At 62.2% G+C, this 17,296-nt stretch overlaps 2 protein-coding genes across 6 annotated transcripts in view; one reads left to right on the forward strand and one right to left on the reverse strand.

Moving 5' to 3' along the window:
• The first annotated feature begins 1,408 nt into the window (after positions 1-1,408).
• Positions 1,409-7,841, forward strand: LOC137162153 (protein mono-ADP-ribosyltransferase TIPARP-like). Its single transcript, XM_067561708.1, has 6 exons — positions 1,409-1,455; positions 1,819-2,370; positions 2,964-3,126; positions 3,281-3,468; positions 5,915-6,151; positions 6,511-7,841. Exons 1-6 carry the CDS (start codon positions 1,409-1,411, stop codon positions 6,959-6,961), a joined length of 1,638 nt encoding a protein of 545 aa, XP_067417809.1. The 3' UTR covers positions 6,962-7,841.
• A 2,116-nt stretch (positions 7,842-9,957) lies between these two features.
• Positions 9,958-17,296, reverse strand: part of CHD3 (chromodomain helicase DNA binding protein 3) — a 60,333-nt gene continuing 52,994 nt past the window's right edge. For all 5 annotated transcript variants that reach the window (XM_067555180.1, XM_067555176.1, XM_067555162.1 and 2 more), the window contains exons 32-41: positions 17,021-17,136; positions 16,059-16,209; positions 15,266-15,376; positions 14,623-14,763; positions 13,991-14,099; positions 13,448-13,580; positions 12,904-13,099; positions 11,230-11,393; positions 10,878-11,007; positions 9,958-10,573 (exon numbers count right to left, since the gene is read on the reverse strand). In XM_067555180.1, the coding sequence (XP_067411281.1) occupies positions 10,470-10,573; positions 10,878-11,007; positions 11,230-11,393; positions 12,904-13,099; positions 13,448-13,580; positions 13,991-14,099; positions 14,623-14,763; positions 15,266-15,376; positions 16,059-16,209; positions 17,021-17,136 (1,355 nt within the window). In that variant the 3' untranslated portion in view covers positions 9,958-10,469. The remainder of the gene's footprint in view (positions 10,574-10,877; positions 11,008-11,229; positions 11,394-12,903; positions 13,100-13,447; positions 13,581-13,990; positions 14,100-14,622; positions 14,764-15,265; positions 15,377-16,058; positions 16,210-17,020; positions 17,137-17,296) is intronic.

Below are 17,296 nucleotides of genomic sequence, written 5' to 3' on the forward strand. Positions count from 1 at the left end.
TTGTTAAAAAAACCCTCCGAATTGGAACGACGCGTTTTTGCTTATGCCGAAGTGGGGGCTTTTTACGCCTCACCAAACACCCCCCCCCAAAAGTTGTGGTTTTTGGAGGTTTTTTTTTTTTTTAACCCCAAAACGCTTTAAAAACTTTCAGATTGCAGGCAGTTTAAAAAAAAAACAAACCAAACCACCCTTGTCCGCCTGCTGGTTCTGGGGCCGGCCCTTCACCGAGGACGTAGAAACGCTTGAGAAAAGTCAAAGGAGACACAAAAATGATCCAAGCGCTGGGTTCTCAGCCCTGTGGTTTTAGCCCAAGTTATCCAGCGTGTCCGAGAGAGGGGCCAACCGCTACCGCAGCCTGTGCCGGGATAGATGTCCCGGCCTGGGCCAAGGAAGGAGCGATGCTGATGTGAGAACACCATTTCTCGTCGTTGGCTTAGCCACGTCTGCCGTGGGGTTTTGGTCAGCCTGGCTGGGTTGTGGGCCAGGGAGTTTTTTTCATGCCCATGGCCCCATTTTTAAGCACAGATGAAGCCCACGAAAGCTGTGGACACAGCAGTGTTGCTTCAAAAGAGAGCCGCGAAAACGTATCCATGAGCTGGGCCCTTCGCCTGCGCCCTGTTGAGTTTATCAAGGAGGCGGGTCCAGGATCGCTGTGGATTAAGACGCGCGTGAAGTGGAGATTTTTGGTTTTGGGGGTGTTTTTTTTTTTATTTCCGCTGCACTGGCCTTTTCGGAAAGCCACTCTCAAATTCATGGTGGGACCGGATGCGGAGACGTCCGAACGCTGCCGGGAATCGAGGCGTCGAACGCCACTTTCCGGTTCGCCCCCTTTTTAGACACATTTGAATTTTATTTTTTTCCTGTCTCACATCAGAGCTTTGAAGCCAAAAGTCGGACCGGTTGGGGGGGGAAATGTCAAAACAGCCCATTTTTGGAATCCCCCCGAGACGAACAAGTGGGCGAAGTGACCACAAATTCGCAACAGATTTTGGCGTCTCCGAGCTGCCTTTTTTTGCCCGGCCGAGGGAGGCGTCAGATGGAGAATTTGGCACATGGCTAAAGAAAGACGTTGGGTCTGCACGCAGAGGGGGGGGTGTGCAGGGGCGGCCGCTTGCGACTGTATTTATTCTAATCCTGAGTAGAAATAAGCCTTGGTTTCCCAGCAGGGAGGTTGATTAGCCGCTGGAGCAACTGGCATTGGCCATCCCCGGCGCGTGGGGTCCGGCGGATCTCATCCTAAAAGGCAGGATTTAACCCAACTCCGGACGTCGGCGCCCGAATCGCCCACCTCCCGCACCACCAGAGAACGAGGAGCCCCAGGCGGGGGGGTCATTGTCGCACCAGATCAAGCCCATCGAGCCCGGCATCCCGGCTGCTTCGGAGAAGGCGCCCCCGGCGCGGCGGTGGGATGCTCCCTGCTCCGCCCCTGCAGCAAGTGTCATTTTCTTTGCTATTGTGAGAGCCGTTTCGGCAGGAAGCGTTGGGGTGGCGTTGACCCCCCCCCCCGATCTTGACTGCCACGGCTTCCTGTGGCAGGGAGTTCCTCAGGCCAATTCTGCCTGTGCCGTGGCTGGCCTGTGCCGCCCCCTGCCTCCCCCTGTACGCCCCGGGACCTCGTCTGGGTCCAACAGCATGGCCAGCTCTTGAACGACTTAGTGGTTAGAGCAGCGGGGGCTAGGAGCCAGGACACCTGGGTTCTCTCCCCGGCTCTGGAAGGGGAGTGGGGGCTAGTGGTTAGAGCGGGGGGGGGGGCGCCCTGGGAGCCAGGACGCCTGGGTTCTGTCCGCCAGAGCTAACCCCTCCTGCTGTCTTTCCCAGGTCTCCCCCAGCTGGTGCTCCGCTGATCTGCCCCTCTCCCCCGGCGACCGGCCGTGATGACCCCGCTGCCCGGATCGGTCGCCCCCAGCGCTCCCGCCGGGCAGCTCTCGCCCACCACCGCAGCGTTCCCGCCTACCGGCGGCTCAACGCCCGGCTGCAGCGGCTCCGGCGCCAGGAGCTGGGCCCAGGCGAGTCTGCTCCAGCCCCGGCCGGGGAGCCGTCGGCGCTGGCGCTGCGGGAGGCGGAGGTGGCCCCCGGGGAAGGGCTGGCCGGCGAGGCGCTGACCCTGGACCACGTGCTGGAGACCCTGGCCCAGCTGGAGTACCACACCCACGCCGAGGAAGGGCTGCACATCTGCCCCTGCTTCCTGCTGGGCTGCTGCGTCTCCGGCGCCCGCTGCCCGCAGCACCACACCCGCCTGCCCTACCACTGGCAGCTGTGGTACAGCGCCAGCCTGCCGCCCCACTGGCTCAGTGTGGCCCCCGAGGCCCATGAGACGCTGGAGCGGCTCTACAGCGACCCCGAGCGGGCCCACGTGCGGGCCACCTACCAGTGAGTGGGCCGGGGGCCAGTGGGTCGGGGCGGGGCAGGGCTGGGCAGGTTCTCTCCCCGGCTCTGGGAAGGAAGCGGGGACTAGTGGTTAGAATGGGGGGGGGGCGCCCTGGGAGCCAGGACGCCTGGGTTATTTATCTTGCCCATTGTCTGTCTCTTGCCCCATTTCACTCTCTGTTTTCACAACGTCCGGCTCTGGGCAGTGATGCTGGCGGGAGGGGGGAGCCTCCAGGGTGGACGTGGGGGCAGGGGGGGGTGGGGGGCTGGGTTGTTTCTACGAATAGGGGTGAATTTCTCATCAGAAGGGGGCATTTTTAGCCCCCCCGGTGTTGTCTTGGTCAGTTTCTGGCCGGCCGAGGGTCCCTGTCAGGGCTGGGGTGGGTGTGGGGAGAGGCATAGGGGGCGGGGGGCGCCGGTGTGTTTGGGGAGGATGTGATGGGGGCGCTGGTGGGGTAATGGCAGCTGTGGGTCAGCGTTCAGGGGGGCTGGCGGTTTGGGGGGCAGCGAGTGGGTATCCAGGGGACAGTTGGGGGATGTCCCGGTGATTGGGGGGGGCCCCCTTGGTAATTCCATGTCTCCCCTCGGCCTGGCAGGGGCGTGGCCTTCGACATCGACCTGAGGCACATGGAGGTGAGGAACAGCCCCCACTTCACCCGCGCCCGGCGCCTGGGGACCTCGGCTGCGCCCGGCACCCCCTTCCGCACCCTGCACACCTACTACTGGAGGAGCCTCAGCGGCTGGGTGCAGTACAGCGAAGTGAGCCGGAAGCCTGGGTCCCCTTCCTGCTCTGGAGGGAGGGGCAGTGGCGGCTAGTGGTTAGAGCGGGGGGCTGGGGGCCAGGACTCCTGGGTTCTCTCCCCGGCTCCTGCAGCGACGTGGGACGCTGACACCCCCCCCTTTCTCTCCCCAGCCCTTCACCCAGAGCATCGAGGCGGCGCTGAGGGACGGCCGGGAGGAGGCGTTCTGCTGCACGGCCAAGCACAGCTACAAGCTGCACCTGGGGGCTGGCTACCAGCGGAACCTGGCCACGGGCACCCTGCGGCCCCTGTGCGCCCGCCCCACCTTCCGGGCCCCCGCCCTGCTGCTGCCGGAGCTCTGGTAACTTCCCTGCCCCCCCGCCTGCCCTTCACTCACAGACCCTGGACTGGACGGTCAGAAGGGACCAACGTGACCATCTGGTCTGACCCCTGCACAAGGCAGGCCAGAGATCCTCACCCCCCACCTCTGACCGAGTTACTGAGGGCCTCGAATCGCCGTTTACAGCCTGTAAGGCGCAGAGAATCCGCCCGCAAGTGAGCCGTGCCCCTGCTACAGAGGCAGGTGACAGACCCCCAGAGCCTCTGCCAATCTGCCCTGGGGGGGGCGGGGGAATTCCTTCCTGACCCCAAATAAGGCGATCAGCTAAGCCTGTGGACAAGACCCACCAGCCGGACGCCCACGGACGGATTCTCTGCAGTAACTCGGAGCCTGTCCCGTCACAGGCCACTGGGCATATCTACCCCCGGTCGTCAATTGCCAAACCAGGCGGGCCCAGCGTCGCAGCCCCTCCACAAACCTCTCAGGCTCCGACTTGGAGCCAGCTCCCGTTTTCTGCTCCCCGTGGGAGGCTGGCCCAGCACTTCACCCTCCGACGGTTAGAAACCTGCGGCTCATTTCACGTCGAAACGTCCCAATGGCCGGTTTTGTGTCCGTTGGTCCTTGTGGCCACGCTGGCGCTGAACTGAAATAATTCCTCTCCCTCCCTGGCGTTGATCCCTCTGCGATGTTTACAGAGAGCCAGCGGATCGCCCCTCCGCCTCCTCTGGGTCAGGCTAAACAAGCCGAGCTCTTTGCGTCTCCTCTCATGGGGCAGGTTTTCCATCCCTCGGATAGTCCTAGTCGCCTGTCCCTGTTCCAGTTTGAATTCATCTTTCTTAAACACGGGGGACCAGAACTGCTCACACTATTCCAGCTGGGGTCTCACCAGCGCCTCGTATAACGGTACTAACACCTCCCTAGCTCGCTGGAAATACCCCGTCTGATGCAGCCTAGGACTGCATTCGCTTTTTTCACGGCCACAGCACATCGGCGGCTCATAGTCATCCTGCGATCAGCCGATACGCCCGGGTCCTTCTCCTCCGTCACGTCCCATGGATACGTCCCCAGCTTAGAGCAGAAATTCTTGTGATTAGTTGCTAAGTGCATGGCCTCGCACTTTCCACTATTACATTTCATCTATTTCTATGACTTCTGTTTACAAGGTCATCCAGATCTCCCTGCGTGCTAGCCCGCGCCTTCTCTGTACTGGCAAACCCCACCAGCTTTGTGTCCTCCGCAAACCTCATTAGCACACTCCCACTTTTTGGGCCAAGGTCAGTAATAAAATAAGACAGGTCCCAAGACCGATCCCTGAGGAACTCCACCAGTGACCTGCCTCCAGCCTGACCATCCACCTGTCCACGTGACCTGGCATGGTCTCCAGTTCCTCATCCACCTGTCGCTATTCATCTCAAGCCCCAGCTTTTCCCATTTAACTAATAATGCGCTGGTGGCACCGTGCCGAATGCCTGGCTGAAATCTGGTCAATGAGATCCACTGCATTCGCTTTGTCTAAGAAAAGCTGTTCTCTGCTCAAAGACGGAGCTTGGGCTGGGCTGGAAGAATTGACCCTTTGTAAAGCCACGTTGTCGTTTGTCCCACGAAACTCACCGTCTTTAACGACTTTCAAACTTTTTGCCCAAGACCTTGCACACTCCTGAGGTCGCACGAACGGGCCTGTTGCTCCCCAGGTCACTTTTTTCCCCTTTCTTAAAAAATAGGAGCTCTGTTAGCCGTGCTCCAGTGCCACGGGACGGCCCCTGCGTGCACAGATTCATTAAGAATCCTTGCCAATGGGCTGGCGCTGTCACGTGCTGGTTCCTTTAATAGTCTTGGCTAGAGATTATCGGGGCCACCCCTGATTTAGTCCCAGGAAGCTGTTCGAGTTTGGCTTCTACCTCGGATGCAGTAATGGCTACCTCCACGGCCTCATTGTCATTAGCCACCTGCCGCTATCCCCGAGATCAGCAGCCTCATTCAAAACGGAGGCAAAGATCTGGTCAGATATTCGGCCATGCCTCAATTATCCGTAGCCTCCAGCCCATCCTCCGAGCTTAGCGGCCCCACGTTTTCCTGCTCCATTTGCTTCCTGTTCACTCGGCTGTAGAATCTTTTCCGCTCGGTTTTAATTCCTGTCGCAAGGTCCGACGCTGCCTGGCCTTCTCACGTTATCGCTGCACGGCCTGGCCTCGGGGGGGGGGGGGGGGTGTCGCTTTCCGTGCTCCCAGCTTCCGCTCCTCATAATCGCCTGGCTGAGACACTCACTCACTCAGCCAGCTCGGGCTACAGCTCGTGGCCATGCATTTTTCCCCGTTCCTCGGGGTGCAGGTTTCACCTTGTTCCCGCAACTTTCACGTGAAATGATTCCAAGCCTCCTCCCCCTTTAGAGCCGTGAGTTCTTCCGTCCAGTCCACCAACGAATTGTCCTCCCGCCCCGAGCTGTGCTGACTGTTCCTTGCCCCCGCAGGACCTTGTCTGACAGCCTGGACCTGGGCCCCCCGCCAGCCCCGGGGCCCCTCCCCTACCCTGAGACCTGGCTGCCGATGGCCCCCGAGCTGGACTGCCACACGGTGCCCATGGCGCTGAACGATCGCAGATTCCGCGTCGTCTACGGCCTCTTCCACAAGAGCCTGCCCGAGGCGCAATACCGCATCGTGGAGGTGAGCCGGGTGCAGAACCGCTTCCTGTGGGACAAGTATAAGTGGTGAGTGACCCCTGCGTCCCCTGCATCCGCTGCCTGGCACCCCCTGCTCTAACCACTAGCTCCCACTCCCTTCCCAGAGCCAGGGACAGAACCCAGGAGTCCGGGCTCCCAGCTCCCTCCCTGCTCTGACCAACAGCCCCCCCCTTCCCTTCCCCTCTCTGAGCCAGGGAAAGAACCCAGGAGTCCGGGCTCCCAGCCCCCCCCCCCGCTCTAACCACTGGCCCCCACTCCCTTCCCAGACCCAGGAAGAGAGAAACCAGGAGTCCTGGCTCCCAGCCCCCACCCACTCTACCCATTAGCCCCCACTCCCTTGCCGGAGTCAGGAAGGGACCCAGGAGTCCGGTGTCTCTCCCCTGCAGCAAGCAGAGCCACATGAGCTGGACGCTGAGCCCGGAGCAGTGGCAGCGGAACGAACGGCACCTCTTCCACGGCACGGCGGCCGGCGCCGTGGCGGCCATCTGCAAACACAACCTGGACCCACGCCTGGCGGGGAAACACGCCGCCCTCTATGGCCAAGGCAGCTACTTCGCCCGCCAGGCCAGCTACTCCCACCGCTACGCCCCCCGCTGCGAGGCCGGCCTCCACCACCTCTTCCTCTGCAAGGTGCTGGTGGGGCGCTCGGCCCCGGGGCAGGCGGCCCTGCGCCGGCCCCCGCCCCTGGACCCCGCCGACCCGGCCAGCGACCTATACGACTCCTGTGTGGACAGCCTGAGCGACCCGCAGATCTACGTGGTCTTCGACAGCGACCAGTGCTACCCCTACTTCCTCATCCGCTACCGCGAGCTGGAGGGCGTGGTGAAGGTCGACTGAAGCGGCAGGGACAGAACCCAGGCATCCTGGTGCAGCCCTGGCTGTGCATTGGTGGGGGGGGGGAAGAACCCAGGAGTCCTGCAGCCACCCTAGATGGGAGTTTCGGGCTCTGCTCAAGGCTGAGCAGAAGGGGACACAGGGCTGCCCCCCCCGGGAGGTTAGGTTTGGGGGTGGTAGCACAGGGAAGCTGGGGGGCATGAGTGAAGGGACGTCCAGTGACAGCGACATCGTAGACACGGCTGGACTGGTTTGGGTAGGGCAGGAAGTGATGTCATGCTGCAGGAGGCAGTAACATCACCAAACGCAACCTCACTGTGCAGGGTTGAGCAGGAAGTGATGTCATTCTGTGGGGTTTCAGCAGGAAGTGACGTCAGCCAATGGGCTTGGTGGCATGCAGCGCTTGACATCATGAAGGAAGGCTAGGACTGGGCATGATGTCATCACAGCGCCCACCAATCAGGTGCAGCTAACCTGGAGGCGCCTCGTTTTAATTACAATAATTTCGTTGAAACTGATTGGAAGGACCTGCTGGCGGCCCTGCCCCTCCCCCGCCTTTACAAACCAGATTCCGATTGGGCAGAAACTCAATCAACGCCGCATGGCCTGTGAGAGGCCCCGCCCACTTTTCCTGCCCAGCTCCCGATGGGCGGAGCCGGCCGCCGGGCTGGCTACTCCAGAGCTGTCTCGCGTGCCCTGCCGGGATCCGGCACCGCGGGCTGGACGCCAGGACCCGCTCCCAGGCCTCTCCTGCTGCTGCTGCCCTGCCGTGGAGGGGGCGAGGGGCTGGTTGTCAGGCCTGGGACGTCTCCCCCCCCACACCAGCCGCGCTGCACCAAAGCAATAAACCCGGAGCTGGGCTCAGGTCACGGCCTCCGTCTCCTCTCTGCGGTGCCGGGATCCCAGCGCTCGGCCCGCCCGGGGCCAAGGCTGAGTCATGCTCCACCAGGACCCGGGTCAGGCACTGCAGCTGCATGAGGGGGGCTGGGGAATGTGGGGGGGCAGCTGGGGAAGAGGGCAGGGCATTAACCAGTGACCAGGGACTGTTCAAAGGGAAACCCCACCCCCCACCCACCACGGCGTGGCCCTGTGCGTGGCAGCACCGATGAGCCGTCTTGTGCTGACTGACTTGTCACTGGCCGAGTCACGTCCCCCCTGCCATCTTGCCTCAGTTTCTCCAGCTGTAAAACACGGCAAGTGATCCAGCCTGCATGGCCAACCGCTGACCTTCTCAGGGCTGACCCAGAGCTACCGCAGGCCTGGGCGCTTGTGCCCTCCTTCCCCCCATGGGGCGCTGAGCTGCGACGGGCCCTCTCCTGTCTGCCCCCATGGCCATGCTCAGTGGCCCCCCCCTCCACTGAAACGCGAGGGATCCCTACGCTGAGCGCCTCCCGCTGGCCCCTCACGCTCTTTGATCCAGGGGGGCAGCTCTGGGCCCAAACTTCTGCCCTGCACCATATTTCCCGCCTTGGTGCCCCAGCTTCCCTGCAGCCACCAAGCCTGGGTGCATCCTTGTGACCACTAGCCCCCACCCCACGCCCTGCCCCATGCTGGGGCGAGAACCCAGGAGTCCTGGCTCCCGGCCCCCAGAGGCCATGTGGGCCTCACACACCCAGCTGGTCCCTTGTGGCCCATCCTGGACCCCTGTGGGGCAGAGTCAGCGACCGTCCAGCGCAGGGCAACACAACTGCGGCCAGGCCCAGACCCGAGGCTGTGGGGCGATGGAAAAACGCAGGCTGGTTGCATGAGGAGCGATGCCGGCGGAGGCGGGGGCGTGAGAACCGTTTTCAGGTGCCGACGAGGCTGTTACAAAGCGGCGGGAAATAAATCGGTCTGTTAACGGCTGAGGCCAGGACAGGACGCACCCGGCTTAAACTGCAGCAGAAGGGGTGGGGGGCTCAGGCTGGATACGAGGGGAAAACGCCTCGTTGCTGAAGCACTGGACTGAGTCGCTGAGAGAGGCTGCGGAATCGCCGTCGCTGGAGGTTTTTTACGAGCGGGCGAGACAAACACCCAGCTGGGACGCTCCGGACAATACTTCGTCCCAGCTTAGTGCAGGGGACGGGACGAGACGCCCGCTCAAGGGCCCTTCCTGGCCCCCCGTCGCCTCCGTTGCAGCGTCACTCCTCAGCAGGCTGCCTTTGTCCCGGCCCAGCCACCTGCTCACAGCTCGTCCGCACCAGCCCCCAGCCCCGTCCCAGCTTCCCAATCCCACCCCCACCCGCACCCGTGCATAGGCCGGGCCCTGGCTGGCTAGCGGCCTGAAAACCGGCAGGCCCAGCTATCCCCGTCGTGCTGGCCCGCCTCCTCGCTCCTCACCCGCCTTGGCATCCCAGTGCGGGGACTTTATCCCGAAGCCCAGCGCCTCGTGAAACCCCCGTCCCCTTCGGCTGCGAGCGGTCGGCCAGGTGGACGCAATCACCCGTGTTCACCCCGCCCCGTGTGCCTGGCCCCCCGCAGCTGCTCCCCGCCCAGCCCTCCGTTAACGCTGCGTGAGTTTAATTCCAAGTCCGGTGTGCAACGGGCCAGGCAGTGCCCCAGCAGCTGCCCAGGACCCGAGGGCACCGGGGGACAGGGACTGGCTGTGTCTACCCGGTGGCCACACGGAGCGGGGGAGACGGGGGAGGATGGGGCTGGGGGCCTGCATGGACAAGGACGGGGCGGGGTTAGGACAGTCAGCGCCCTGTGGGGCCAGTGGGGTAGAAAGATCTGCCTGGAGGGGCGGACAGACGGGCTGTGTGGATCTGGACGTAGGGATAGATGGGTGGACAGACACAGAGATGGGGCAGTGGGGGGATGGTCGGACGGGGTGTGCGGGGATGGACAGCTCCTGGAGATGGATGGATGGATGGACAGAGGGGGCATGGTTGAGGGGTGGAAGGCTGGGCAGGAGATGGGGGAGGGGCTCCCCGCTCCGGGTGCACAGGGAGACCTGCCCCGCTGCGGGGGGGTGGGGGGACCCCGCCCCCCCAAACACAGCCGGAGCCGGGGTCACGTAGCCAAGGAAACGGTGCCTTTATTCCGCAAGGTTTAAACAAGACGTGATTCGAACTGGCGCCCCAGCGGGAGCGCTGCCCCGCGTCCCCCCACCCCATCCCCGCCCCCCCAGGCGCCAGGAGGCTGCGAGGTAGAACTGCCCCCCTGCCCAACTTGGGGATGGGGGGGGTCGGCCTTCCCAGGGCAGAGAAGGGATGTCGTCCCCCCCATGGGAAGCGGAGGGGGCTGGTGGGGGGGGGCCCCATACAGTATGTGTGTGTGTATATATATATATATTCATATTTATAGAGTAGCCGGGGGAGGGGGGCCTGGGGCCCGGCTCAGAGGGCAAGACCCCCCCCTTTGCCCGCCTGGGCTATGTTCCCACCCCCGCAGGCGGAGGGAGCAGGATCCTGGCCTGGGGAGAGCAGGGGTGGGGCGGGTATCGTGCCCCCTCCCCCAATGGGCAGGAGAGAGAGAAAGGGAGGGCGGGCAGGTGGGGGAGCTGCCCCCCCCAGGAGAGGAGAGGCCCCCCTCAGTCATCGATGCAGATCACCTCGCCGGCCCGGGGCTCCTTCTTCTCCGGACCCTCGCCGTCCCGCTCCCGCTTCACCAGCACCGGGGGGCCGTTGGTGGCGGCTGCGGGAGGGGGGCAGGGGTGAACAGAGAGAAATGCGTGAGCCCCCCCCGCCAACTCCCCTCCCAGTGCCAGGAAGAGATCCCAGGAGTCCTGGCTCCCAGCACCCCCCCGATCTAACCACTAGCCCCCGCTCCCCTCCCGGAGCCAGGAAGAGAACCCAGGAGTCCTGGCTCCCAGCCCCACCCCCGTGCTCTAACCACTAGCCCCCACACCCCTATCAGAGCCGGAGACAGAACGCAGGCGTCCTGGCTCCCAGCCCCCACCATCACTGACATGCCCTAAAGCCGTGGGGCTGAGGCTGACCTGTGATGAAGGACCCAGCGGGCATCTGGGTGTAGTTGGCGCCCCCCGGGGGCAGCGCCCCGGCAGTGGCAGCGCTGCTGAAGGAGCCCCCAAAGCTCTGGGGCGTGGCGTATGGGCCTGGCGGGAAGGCCTGGAAGAGAAAGGAGGGGGCGGTGAGCTCCCCACGGCCCATGGGGGGTGGATCAGGGGCAGGGCCTGGGCGTCCGGCCCTGTGGCTCTTTCCTGCCCCACAGGGCCCTGAGGAGGAAGAGCCAAGCCCCCTCCAGGAGTTACGGGGCTCGCAGGGGTGTGACTAAGCCCCCCCATGCATTATGGGGCCCATGTGGGCGCGGCCGAGCCCCCCTGGTGTTACCGGTCCGGTCTGCGTCTCGCTGCCCCTGTTGGCCAGGCGGCTGAGGATGCTGCGTTCGGACATCTGGAGGCGGGCGGCGATGGGCGGGATGCGGGACAGCGTGGCCGGCAGGCGCGTCACGTCGGCCTTCATGTCGCTCAGCAGCTCCTCCAGCTGGTTGAGCACTGGGGGCGCGGAGAGACAGAGAGAGGGGGAGAGGCGTCAGGTGGGGCGCGGGGGCCGAACCAGCCGGGACGCCAGAGGCAGCCCACAGGGGGTCGGCTCGGCCGAGGGGACCAGCCCGGAGATCTTCGAGTGGGGAGGGAAAATACTCGGGGGATACTCAGGAGGATGAATAAACCAGAGATACTCGAGTGATACTAAGGATGAATACATCGGAGATACTTGAGTGATGCATACACCAGAGATACTCCAGTGATACACGGGATGAATACACTGGAGATACTCGAGTGCTGCATACACCAGAGATACTCGAGTGATACTCAGGGGATGAATACACTGGAGATACTCAAGTGATACTCAGGATGAATACACTGGAGATACTCGAGTGATACTCGGGATGAATACACTGGAGATACTCGAGTACTGCATACACCAGAGATACTCGAGTGATACTCAGGATGAATACACCAGAGATACTTGAGTGATACTCAGGGGATGAATACACCGGAGATACTCAAGTGATACCCAGGGGATGAATACACCGGAGATACTCGAGTGATACCCAGGGGATGAATACACCGGAGATACTCGAGTGATACCCAATGGGATGAATACACTGGAGATACTCAAGTGATACACAAGAGAAGAAATACACCAGATACTCTAGTGATACTCAGGGAGAAATACACTGGAGATACTCAGTGGGGATGAAAAGATACTCAAAAGGATGAATACACCAGAGATACTCACATGATACTTGGGACAGGAATACACCAGAGATACCCGTCAGGTGTGGGGGGGGAGTGATGGTGGAGTAATGCACCGGAGATACACCAGAGATAAGCAGGAGGTGAAGTACACCAGAGACATTCACATGATACTCAGGGTTAGGAAGGGAGGTGAAATACACCAGAGATACTCACATAATTCTCGGGGGAGAAATACACCAGAGATACTCACATGATACTCAGGGAGAAATACACAAGTGATACCCAAGAGATACTCAAAGGATACTCAAGAGATACACCAGTGATACTCAGCAGATACTCATGGCATACACCAGCGATACTCAGCAGATACTCAGGGCATACACCAGCGATATTCAGAGCACACACCAGCAATACTCAGCACATACACCAGCGATACTCAGCAAATACTTGGAGAATAGTCATCAGATACATGAGAGATACTCCAGGCATACTCGTCAGATACTTGGGGGATACACCAGAGATGCTTAGCTGATACTCAGGGGACACACCAGAAATACTTAGCCAATGCTTGGGGGATACTCAGCAGATACTTGGGGGATACTCAGCAGATACTCAGAGGATACACCAGAGATACTCAGAAGATACACCAGAGATACACAGAGCAGGATTAAGGAGACAACCGAACACAGCGGCATTTCAGATCACAGCCCCACTTTAATGATTCAGAGAGCACGGTACAGAGGATGCGTTGGACGTTACAGACACCGTCCTCTCCGCGCCCGCCTGCCCGCCCTCCTCTTACCCTTGTGAAGGACGGCGTTGGCAGGCTTGTTGCCAGCCAGGGACTCCTTGGACAAGTGCTGGTGACTCTCGGCCAGACACTCGACCTCAGCAAAGCGCGTGTTGAGGGCCATGGCCGGGTGGCTGGGGTCCTGGGTCATGTTCAGATAGGCGGCTCGGCGCAGCTGCTCCTCGATCACCAGCGCCTGCTCCAGGAGCTGCAGGGAAGGGTGGGGAGGGGAGCCGGCTGAGCTGCCCGCCACCCGCAGCGGCACAGGGCTCCTGGACGGTCTCCAGCCCCTCCCCCCTCTAACCCACTGGGCCCCACTCCCCTCGCAGAGCCGGGGAGAGAACCCAGGCGTCCTGGCTCCCAGCCCCCCTCCTGCTCTAACCACTAGCACCCACTCCCTTCCCAGAGCTGGGGAGAACCCAGGAGTCCTGGCTCCCAGCTCCCCCGCTCTAACCACTAGCCCCCACTCCCCTCCCCGAGCCTCCTGCCCTGTTCCACCTGACTCAGAGGCCCGGGGGCTCCCCGCTGCCCCCCATTCCCTGTCTCCCTCTCCCACCTTGAACCTCCTGGCCAGGAACTTGTTTTTCATCTCCAGGAAATTGCCCTTGTTGGCTTCGGTTTTGAAGGGCTCGTTGATGATGGTGAACTGGGCGTCGTTCTGGATGTCTTGCCAGCGGGCGTAGCCGTGGCTGTGCAGGGTGGGGGCGCTAAGGATCGTGCCGGGCTGTGGGTGGTGGTGGTGGTGGGGGGGGGGGCTCTCTGAGGTGGGAGGAGACCTGGCAAGTTTGGGCAACGGATTCAAAACAACCAGGCTCCCTGGAACTTGTGGCAATAAATCCTAGGCACCGGCGCACTGAGTTGCATCCTGGGGCGGGGAGTTCCACAGGAAAACAGTCTTTTGGGATCAGAAATATCTACTGGCGGGAAATGCTTGCGGGGATCGGTAACGTCACTCGGTGGGGGGTCGGGGTGGGGGAAATCGCACATTGGGATCAAGTAGGGACCCTGAAATTGGCAGGAGAGGGCTGGATGATCTCAGCTCCTCGTCCCGCAGCCGGGAGAGGAGGCCAGGGCAGTGCCCAGCTGCGGTGAAGGATACAGCACGATGCCGGCCAGCAGCCAATAGTCGTGGCGTCGGTGCCAGATTTCATTCAGCTTCCCGGAGGAGATGGCCGCCCGCTCCTCGTTCTGCCACAACGTGTGAAGCTCTGCAGAGGACAGGGGGGAGGCGGGCAGCGTGAGATCCATGGGATGGGAGTGCGGGGGATGGCCAGCTCCCCCGAAAGGAAGGAGCAAAAGGAGATCGAGGTCTCCCAACAGAGCAGGGCCCCTGCCCGCCCCCGGCCCAGCTCCCTTCCGCGCGCCCAGGAAACAGGGTGATCGTTGTATCATCCAGACATGGAGCAGCCACCTCTGCTGAGTGAGATCGGGCCCCGTCGCGCCAGGCGCTGCATGGACCCCAGCAAGACAGTCTCAGCGCTGAACTAAACAGACGAAGGGTGGCTGGGAGGGAAAGGGCAGCGGGTGAGGAGGGGGCAGGCCGGCAGCGTTACCCAAAGCGCCCCAGGGCGACTGCCCCACAAGAACCATTGTGACCCCTGCTCCTAATTCGCCTAGGCGCTTTGTGAATAAACACACCCTTTCCCCACCCCACCGCGCCCGTTCCCCAGACGCTTGCTGGGGCATCAGGGGATGCCCGAGTGTACCATGGGCACCAAATTGGCCTCTCACCCGTGAAGCCACCGTCCGCGATGTTGAACATGAACCGTGGCTTGTCGGCCTTGTCCTCCTTCCGCCCGTTGGCCTTGGCCTCCTCCTTGACGCTGCCTGCCTTGGGTTCCTTGCCAACTTCCTTATCCGCCTTCACCTCTTCTGCAAGCACAAGGGAAGAGCGGCTCAGAGACGTACATGGTGAGGGTTCAGAGTTAACATCCCGATTCGGCAAGCATGCACAGCCATCGTTAGGGTTCAGAGTCAATACCTCGGCTGGCAAGATGTGCGCTGCTGTCCTTAGGTTTCAAAGTCAACAGCCCATTCACTCACAGTGAACACCCCCGGCTGACCTGCGCCCAGGTGGGTCTTGGGCTCAAACGTTGCCCCTCATGCCACCACCCCGCAGTGGCTGGCTGTGTTCGAAAGAACGGATGGGGGCGATGTTTTGAATGGACGTCAGTAGGGTTCAGAGTCAACGCTCCAGCAGAGACACACGGGCTGATCCCGCCACTCTTAGCTCCAATCGCTGCCCCTCAAGCACAGTCTCAGACGCTCCCTGGCCCCAGAGCCTCCCCTGGGTGCACCCACAGACACAGCCGGTGGAAGGAAACCCTTCCCATATCCTGAACTCGGGTCCCTCAGGTATCCCCCCTCCAGTTACCTTTCTTCAGCTCCAGCCCTTCCCCGTCGCCCTTCTCCTTTGGCTCGTCGCCGTCAGCTGGTCTCTCCTCGGCCTTCTCCGCCACCGGCTTTTCTGCCTCGGCACCTGGAACTGGACGTGCCGAGACCTGTGAGCAGAGCTTCGGCCAATTCCCGGCCTCAGTCTCCCCATCGGTCAGACCGGCAGAGTGCCAGCTGCAGACGGACAGATGGCCGCCGAACCAGCACACGGCCCTTCGCCCGTTAACATCAGTGCGGCCTACCCGGCTGGGGGGAGCAAATCCTGCAGCTCTCGGAGCTAGCGACCCCCCACCAGGAGCTGGGCAGGGGGTTTAGGGACCCTCCCGACTGCAACAACACCTGCTAACATTGTAGGAGACGCTAACTGCCCCCCACACACCATCCCTCCACCCCAGAAACCATCCATCCAGCCCATACACCCCACAGACACCATCCATCCAGACCCACTTACACTAACCATCCAGCCCCATACACCCTACAGACACCATCCATCCAGACCCACAGACACCATCCATCCAGCCCCAGACACCATCTACCCATCTCTCTATCTGCCCCTACAAAGATGCTCAGGGGAAAATCAACACTCTGGGCACAGTAAATACACCATTTACACGGGCCACATCCAGAGCGGAGGGGAAGTGGTGCATTTCCACTCCCCTCCTGGGAGAAACGCCCACTGAGACCGGCTGGGACCTGGCCCCTTGACTCCAGTCCCTGGTCTAGGATTTAACCGCAGGACCAACACCCGCCCGCCCGCAGGGACCAGGTGTTACCCGACTTCTCCTTCTCCTCCTTGACCAAGGGTTCTGCCTCCGGCTCCTTCTCCCCCAACCCCACGGCTTCCTCCTCTGCTTTCTTGGCCGCCTCTGGCTCGCTCTTCTCCCCCGGGGAGGTGTCGGGTGTCGGCTGCTCTGGGGCGGGAACCTAGGGGGCAGGGTGGGGAGAGAAAACACCACGCGAGATCGAGCAGCGGGGAGCCAATACCGGCCAAAATCAAAGTAAGCTACGGGGTGGATGTGGCCCCATCACCGGTGGGGAACGGCGTCCCGAGGAAGGGGGAAATCTCCAGCTCTCGGAGTCTCTAAACCCAGAGCGCCTCTTTCTGGATGGCCATGGGGATCCCTGGGGGCGATTCTCCGGGCTGGGTTATGCAGGAGGACCAGGCCCCGGAGCGAGTCTGTCCATCCCGCCGCACAGATCTGCGCCCTTTGCTCGTGGTTTTACCCCCGGGGCTGGCAGAGGCAGGGCGGGAAGGAGCTGGACCGGCGAGCCCTCCCCAGGCACTAGACCCTGCAGCTGTCTCATTTCCAGGCTGTCCTTTATCTGCCCCAGTGCTGCGGCTCTGGCTGCCGGCTGAAATCTGGTTCATTTCATTTCTAAAAGCCCCGAACCCGCTTGGTTTCCTCCTCGTGTTTTTCATCCCGCTGCCGGGATCTGGGGAAATTCTCCTTGCACCTGATGCCCCTGCCGCCGGTCAGGTGCGGCACGGCCTCACCCAGTGCTGTGGGCGGCCACCAGAGCGGGGCGATAAGCCCCAAGCAAGGCCCAAGGCCGCAGCTACCAAGGTTTAGCCCCAGAGCCCCGGCTTGGCGGCTCAGTTTCCCTTTGGGTTTCTGGCTGGGCTGGCAGACGCCAGGCTCTGCCCTGGCTGCCTTCGGTGGGAACTTCTGGTCCCGGTCCCACGGCAGCCTGCCCCACGCTGGCTTTGAGTCCCTCCAGGGCGCCAAGCACCCACCTCCGTCTCCATCCGGTCGCTGCTCTTCGACTCCTTCTCCAGCTCCTTTGCCTCCAACTCGTCCTTCTCGGCCAGCGGCCCCGTCCCGTCCCCTCGCTCGCTGGGGGCCGGCGTGGCTGGGCAGGGAACGAGTGTCACCACGGACAGGTGCTGGGACCCACCGGGGAGAAGTCTGGGGCTCCTTCCCCTCCCTCCCCCGTGACAGGGTGTGGTCCCAGGCTCCACCCCATGATAGGGCATGGCCCCAGGCTCCTCCCCCTCCTACCGCCCTGCTAC

This window comes from Emydura macquarii, unplaced genomic scaffold (assembly GCF_026122565.2).
Source record: "Emydura macquarii macquarii isolate MOO-44397 ecotype Brisbane River unplaced genomic scaffold, CSIRO-AGI_Emac_v2 contig_306, whole genome shotgun sequence".
Taxonomy (NCBI): domain Eukaryota; kingdom Metazoa; phylum Chordata; order Testudines; family Chelidae; genus Emydura; species Emydura macquarii.